The sequence below is a fragment of the Puma concolor genome, chromosome D1, assembly GCF_028749965.1.
Source record: "Puma concolor isolate L17-30 chromosome D1, mPumCon1.1.hap2, whole genome shotgun sequence".
In the NCBI taxonomy this organism is placed as follows: Eukaryota; Metazoa; Chordata; class Mammalia; order Carnivora; family Felidae; genus Puma; species Puma concolor.
In genome coordinates, this window is record NC_141676.1 from 109,654,788 (window position 1) to 109,662,284 (window position 7,497).

General features: G+C 47.0%; 1 protein-coding gene across 1 annotated transcript in view; it reads right to left on the bottom strand.

Annotated features, from left to right (window-relative positions):
* DDX10 (DEAD-box helicase 10) overlaps nt 1-5,293 on the bottom strand; it is a 281,913-nt gene extending 276,620 nt beyond the window's left edge. The window contains exon 1 of the mRNA XM_086679182.1: nt 5,008-5,293. Within this exon, the coding sequence (XP_086535308.1) occupies nt 5,008-5,193 (186 nt within the window). The 5' untranslated portion in view covers nt 5,194-5,293. The remainder of the gene's footprint in view (nt 1-5,007) is intronic.
* Nucleotides 5,294-7,497: the final 2,204 nt, after the last annotated feature.

Consider the following 7,497-nt stretch of genomic DNA (forward strand, 5'->3'; position numbering starts at 1 on the left):
AGACGGCAGCCCTAACTCTACCTGGGAGGTTGGGAAGAGAAGTTTCAATCCTAAAGTCCTGGCAAGTATTCCTAGAGTGAGAGAATGGGGGTGCTCACTGCAAATGGTGGAAACATCAAGTACCAGGACAAGAAGCATCAAGGACCAAGGCCAACTCACAAAACTACAAATTGTTCTTTCACGTATGCCTATCACAGGCTACCTCATTTGAGCCTTGTAACATTTAGTGATCTCTGCTGAATGAAAGAAACTGAGACTCAGGAATATTAAGAAACTAGCGAGTCAATACCCAAACTGAGTGAGATTTAAGCCAGGTCTGCCTGACCACAAATAACTTATGCTTCCACTAGAGAAGAACATGTTGACTTATGCTTCCACTAGAGAAGAACATGTTGACACATTAAAGTATTTGACCATTGGGGCACCAGGGTGGCTCAGTCAGTTAAGCGTCTGACTTCGGTTCAGGTCATGATCTCACGGTCCGTGAGTTCGAGCCCCGCGTCGGGCTCTGTGCTGACGGCTCAGAGCCTGGAGCCTGCTTCCGATTCTGTGTCTCCCTCTCTCTCTGCCCCTCCCCCACTCATGCTCTGTCTCTCTCAAAAAAAAAACATTTAAAAAAATGTTTTCATAAAGTATTTGACCATTTTCCTGAAAGTAATTGTGAGTCAAGGAAGGGTTTTTATCAAAAATAGGATGACTGGATTTTCATCTTGGAAAGAATCATTCTGTCAGCGATATGGAGGACAGAGTGGAAGGGAATAAGGCCTAAGGGCCAAATCCCCATTAGCCACCAGTTTTCCTCACTGAAGTTTTGCAGGGACACAACTATACCCGTCTGTCTAACTATTTCCATGGCAGCTTCTATATTGCAATGGCAGGGTTGAGTGGTTCCACCCTTCTGACATGCAGAGTTGAAATCATTTACCATCCTGTCCTTTGCAGAAAAAGCTTGCTAATCCCCATTATAAGCAATAACTACTGTAGTAACCCAGACAAGAGATGATGATGGGGCCTGAACTAAGACATAGCGGGGGGGGGGGGACAGAGTAACAGTTTAAAAAATTTAAAAGGCAGAGGAAATTATCAGTGTGACTGACTGGATGTAAGTACAAGTGGTGAGAGGGAAGTGTCTAGGATTACTCCTAGGTCTCTAGCTTGACAGTCTGCTTACACGGTGGGGCCAGGATGTGGTGGGCTAAACAACAGCCCCCAAGTATATCCATATGCTAACCTCCAGAACTGTGAATATTACCTTAGATGGCAAAAGTGATTTTGCACATCGTTATTAAAGACCTGGAGATGGGCAATTATCCTCAATTATCTGAGTGGGCCCTAAACACAATCAGAAGTATCCTTATTTAAAAAGTGCAGAAGTACAAGGCACCTGGATGGCTCACTCGGTTGAGCATCTGACTCTTGATCTTGGCTCAGCCATGAGCCAGGGTCATGGGATCGAGCCCTGAGTTGGGTTCTGTGCTCAGTGTGGAGGCTGCTCGAGATTCTGTCTCCCTCCCTCTGTCCCTCTTCCCTGCTCACATGCAAGCTCATGCTTGCTCTCTCTCTCTCTCTCTCTCTCTCTCAAATAAAATGAAAACAGGGACACCTGGGTAGCTTAGTTGGTTAAGCATCTGACTCTTGGTTTCGGCTCAGGTCATGATCTCATGGCTCATGAGACTGAGCCCCATGTCCAGCTCTGCACTGACAGTGCAGAGCCTGCTTGGGATTCTCTCTCTCTCCTCTCTCTCTGTCCCTCCCATGCTCATGTTTGCTCTCTCGCTCTCTCAAAATAAATATTTTTTAAAGAACAATAAGGGGCACCTGGGTGGCTCAGTCGGTTAAACGTGCAACTTCGGCTCAGGTCACGATCTCGCGGTCCGTGAGTTCGAGCCCCGCGTCAGGCTCTGGGCTGATGGCTCAGAGCCTGGGACCTGCTTCCGATTCTGTGTCTCCCTCTCTCTCTGACCCTCCCCCGTTCATGCTCTGTCTCTCTCCCTCTGTCTCAAAAATAAAACGTTAAAAAAATAAAATAAAAGAAAGAACAATAATAAAATAAAATAAAAATAATAAATAAGGGATGCCTGGGTGGCTCAGTGGGTTAAGCATTTGACTCTTGATTTCGACTCAGGTCATGATCTCATGGTTCATAAGACTGAACAAGGCGTTGGGCTCCACAGGGACAGTGTGTGAAGCCTGCCTGGGATATTTTCTCTCCCTCTCTCTCTGCCCCTCCCCCAATCACTCCCTTTCTCTCTCAAAATAAATAAATAAACTTTAAATAAATAAATAAAAATAAAATGGTTAGAAGTAGATTTGACACAGGACAGAAGGGAAGCTATCCAAAGCACAGACTGAACGCAACCACAAGCCAAGGAATACAAACAGCCACCAGAAACTAGAAGCAAGAGGTGGGATTTTCTGGGCCGTCTGGGTGGCCCAGTTGTTTGGGCGTCCAACTTCGGCTCACGCCATGATCTTGCAGTTCATGAGTTCAAGCCCTATGTCAGGCTTTGTGCTGACAGCTCAGAGCCTAGAGCCTGTTTCAGATTCTGTGTCTCCCTCTCTCTCTCTGCCCCTCCCCCACTCACACTCTGTCTCCAACTATCTCAGAAATAAATGAACATTAAAAAAACAAAAAAAAAGAAGTGGGATTTTCCCTGAGAGCCTCCAGAGGGAGTATGGCCCTGCTGATACCTTGATTTCAGGCCAGTGAACTGGATTTCAGACTTATGGCTTCCAGAACTATGAGAAAAAATTTGTTAGAGTGGCAAACAGGGAACAAATACACAGGGCTGTGAATTTAGAAATAAAAGATAATGAGCTCAGTTTTGGACTTGTGTTTTTAAGCGATCCTACGACACTCAGGTAAAAACATCCAGCACAGTCAGAAAAAAAGAATATGAACTCAGAAGAGCTGTGGATGGAATACAAGGAGTCCCCAGTCCCCAGGAATAACCCCTGGGATTACACAGCAGGGAAGAGGATAAAGAAAGGCTGAGACTATATAGCCCCTAAGCAATTCTAGTTAGATCAAGACTCTAAAATGCCATCTAACGGTAGTTTACAGTGGTTTCTTGAAGCGCTGTGTATCAGCAATAGTAGTAATAATTTAACAGCGAATACATTTATATGTATCGAGCATCATGCAGAACACTTCACACGCATTCTTACTAACTCCTCACAACAACTTATAGATATTACTATGCCTTCTAAAGACAAGAAAGGGGAAGAGTAACCTGCCCAAAGCCACTCGTCTGGTCGTCAAAAGCCAGGATCCAATTACCATTTACCTTAACCCAGACAAAGGTAGAGTTTATCTATCTAATCTTACCGTTGACCTAAGGGTCGCTTAAAGGAAAGCTATACCAGCATGACACTTGATGACCACAATTCCAGAAAGGTCCCACATATTAAACCCCTGATTATACCTCACTAGAAGGGGGCAATCACTGAGAGGGTGAGTGAGGCGGGTGAAGGCCAAAAGAAGGGATTTAGGGGTGGGGAAGAGAAGAAGGGGTACTGACAGTGCGGGGGGGGGGGGGGTGGCACAGTGAGGACAAGAGGTCAAAATGGGAACCACAGGGATACTCATCTGGGGACATCAACAACAACGTGGGGTGGCAGGTGCCAGAAACAGACCCGGAATCCAACTTTCCCTAAGTCAATTCTTGGATGGGGTCACGAACCTAAGGAGAGAAAACGAGATGAACTAAGACCAATGATGCAGGATGCAGACCTGGCATGACGGTTAAAAGGAAAACCTCTGGGGCGCCTGGGTGGCTCAGTCGGTTAAGCGTCCGACTTCGGCTCAGGTCATGATCGCGCGGCCCGTGAGTTCGAGCCCCGCGTCGGGCTCTGGGCTGACTGCTCAGAGAATGCACCCTGTTTCAGATTCTGTGTCTCCCTCTCTCTGACCCTCCCCTGCTCGTGCTCTGTCTCTCTCTGTCTCATAAATAAATAAACGTTAAAAAAAAAATTTTTTTGGGGGGCGCCTGGGTGGCTCAGTCGGTTGGGCGTCCGACTTCGGCTCAGGTCATGATCTCACGGTCCGTGGGTTCGAGCCCCGCGCGTCGGGCTCTGTGCTGACAGCTAGGAGTCTGGAGCCTGCTTCAGATTCTGTGTCTCCCTCTCTCTCTGACCCTACCCCATTCATGCTCTGTCTCTGTCTCTGTCTCAAAAATAAATAAACATTTAAAAAAAAAAAAAATTTTTTTTTAAAAAAAAGGAAAAGCTCTGGAACTGGAAAGACATGGGTCTAAGTCCCAATCGCACACCACCAACTAACATGGGAGCTGAAAACAGGTTCCTTACACAGGTACCTGGGGGGCTCAGTCGCTTGAGCCTCTGACTTGGGCTCAGGTCATGATCTCGGGGTTCACAGTCCGTGGGTTCGAGCCTCGCATCGGGCTCTGTGCCGACAGCTCAGAGCCCGGAGCCTGCTTCGGATTCTGGGTCTCCGTCTCTCTCTGCCCCTCCCCCTCTCACACTCTGTGTCTCTGTTTCTCTCTCTCAAAAATAAACATTAAAAATTTGTTTTAATTAAAAAAATTGTTTTAAATTAAAAAAAAAAAAAACCAGACTCCTTATCTTCTCAGAGCCTCACTGTTCTCATCTGTACAACAGGAGTACGACCCGTACCTCAGTTCCAGGTAAATAATTGGTATTATTAGGGATGGGGTAGCGGCTCCAAATCTAGGTGTCATGATTCCCACCACCGTGGTGGGTATTACTGTGAGTATTAGAGTAACTGTTTCACTACTCATCTCCTTACTCCGAAGTGCATTCCCATCACTTCATCAGGAACGGCGTGACGCGCAGAAGAGCGGCCCGGACGGTCCACTGGCCGGGTCTGCGGCACCCAGGTGACCCCCCCTGGGGCCTCCTCCGGGCCCCTCTCGCCGCCTCCCTTCTGCAGCCCGGTGGACCGACGGCGAGCCCCCGGGATAGGTGGCCGGTCGCCGCAGCTACCCCCCAGCCCCGCGGCCCGCCCACCCCGCGCCCCCGCCCCACCTTCTCGTAGTTCTGCATGAGGCGGCTGATACTCTCGCGCTCCACCTGCCACTCGGGCTTCTTCAGCTGCTTCCTCAACTGCTTCTTTTGGCTCTGCTTGTGGCTGTGTTTCTTCTTCCAACGGTTGAAGCTCCGCACCGGGCCGGGCCGGCCTTCCGGGCCCCGACAGTCGGCAGTTTTGCCCATCGCGGCGGCGGCGACAGCCCAGACTGCCCCCACACACGAGACACCTCAGGCCAGGCGGAGGCACGGTTCCGAGGAGACGCGGAACCAGCGTGGGGGAGAGGGAGACGGCGCGTGCGCGAAACCCAGAGCCCGCCCCCGAGCTTTTGAAACCGGGGCACGCGCCTTGGACTGCAAGGAAAAAGTGGGCGGTGATTGGCGACTTGGATTCCGCAGGGCGGAGCGGTCTGAGGAAGAAGGCGGGGCTAGCGGCCCCAGGAACACGCCGGCCCTTTAAATGGACGCATGCGCACGGTTGCTGTTACTATGGTGACGTCACACGCTTAACACTTTTTGGCTGTTAATACACGCTTGCCTCGGGTTTACCTTGGCAAAGCGTGAGCCAGCGTGCGCGTAGGCACGCACACACGGGCACACGTGCTCAATCTGAGTTACAGTTGTGATCCCCCTTTTTGCGTATTTCGGCCCAGGGAGCTGAAAGATTTGCCCAAAAATCAAATATTCCTCTGCAGAGTACCAACCTAGGAATAAAAAAAATGATTATTCTATATTCTACTGTCCCTCTAGGTTTTCCTTTTTTTCCGGCCCCTCAGACTCAGTTGCTGCTGCAGCAGCGAGCTGAAGCACAGTCGAACTGAATTTGCTATGAAGGCAAAATGAAAACTAAAAGAATTGAAAAAAAAGTTATTTGCAATAAATCATTTTAAGTGAATTGGCCTTCAGTGAATTAGTTTTTTGACGCATTTACCTAGAGTGCGCATAGGTATACACTGGATGGTGGTGGGGGCAGAGCTGTAGCGTGGACAACAGAAAGTAGGTTCAAAGCTGACATGTAGAGTGTTTGCACCTTCAAATTATTTTTTAAACCCGCATAGCCTGATGACTACCCCCAACACATGCCCACTCCCCAGACAGAAAGTGGTTGGGGAAGTGGGGCTGTGAACTGGAGAATCTCCTCCCCCAACCCAAGGTCACTAGATACGGTGGAGGGTGAAGCTTTATAAAGGGAGGCTATTTAAAAATACATACACATCCACAAAAATTTCAAAATAGAATGACCATATGATCCAATACTTCTATTTCTGGATATGCAAGAAAGAATTGAAAGCAGCATCTGAAAGAGATGTTTACATACCCACATTCATAACAACATTATTCCTAATATCCAAAAGGTGGAAACCACCCATGTGTCCATCCAGGAATACTGGACAATACTGAGCCCTCAAAACAAAGGGAATTCTGACAATGTTCCCATGTGGATGAAGTTGGAGGACATTATGGTAAGTGAAATCAGACAGTCACAAAAGAAAAAATCCCGGATGAATCCATTTATCTGAGATACTTAGGGTAGTCAAAATCAGAGGTGCCAGAGGCCAGGGTGAGGACAAAATGGGAGTTCCTGTTTAATGGGTGTAGAGTTTCTGTTTAGTAAGATGAAAACATCTCTGGGAGACTGACTGGTAGCACAATGATGCAAATGTACTTAATGCCACAGAGCGATGATGATACACCCAGAAATGGTTTAAGTGGCAAATTTTATTTTTATCTTACCACAATTTTTATTTATTTATTTATTTATTTATTTATTTATTTATTTATTTAGAGACAGAATAAGCAGGGGAGGGGCAGAGAGGGTGGTGTGACAGAGGATCCCAAGCGTTCTCCTCACTGACAGCAGAGAACCCGATAAGGGGCTCAAACTCACAAAGGATGAGGTCACTACCTGAACTGAAGTCAGTCGCTTAACTGACTGAGCCACCCAGCCACCCCTGAATCTTATCACAGTTTTAAAAATTGTTCTTAATTTCTTTTAAGTGTCTATACACAACAAATGAGGGTCTCAGCTCTCACAGTCACTCTTCTAAAGCTAAAGCAACCGGCTACATATACACTTCAGGCAAAAAACACTGAACCGTCATCTCTAGATCTCTAGGAAAACTGGCCTAAGAGAAAGACCGGGACGTAATGGCATTTAGGCAGCCGCCAAAGCAATGGTGGGTTGCTAAGTTCCCCCTGTGTCTTCAGTGAACCCACCAGTTAATAACTTCTTCTACACACTTGTCATTTCTAATCATCCTTACTCAAATATGAAAGAAAAACCAAAGACCACCAAATGCTTGAGGAAATCCTTTAACTTAAAAGTTGGAACCTAAAACTAATAAACCAAAGGGAAAAAAAAGAAATCTTCAAAAGAAATCATTATTAACATTTTTGGAAACATAAGGCGTTGTTACCCGTGAACAAGAACAAGAACTGTACAGAGAGTGAAACAGAACTCTTAATAGAAGTCATTTTGTTTGTTATGTA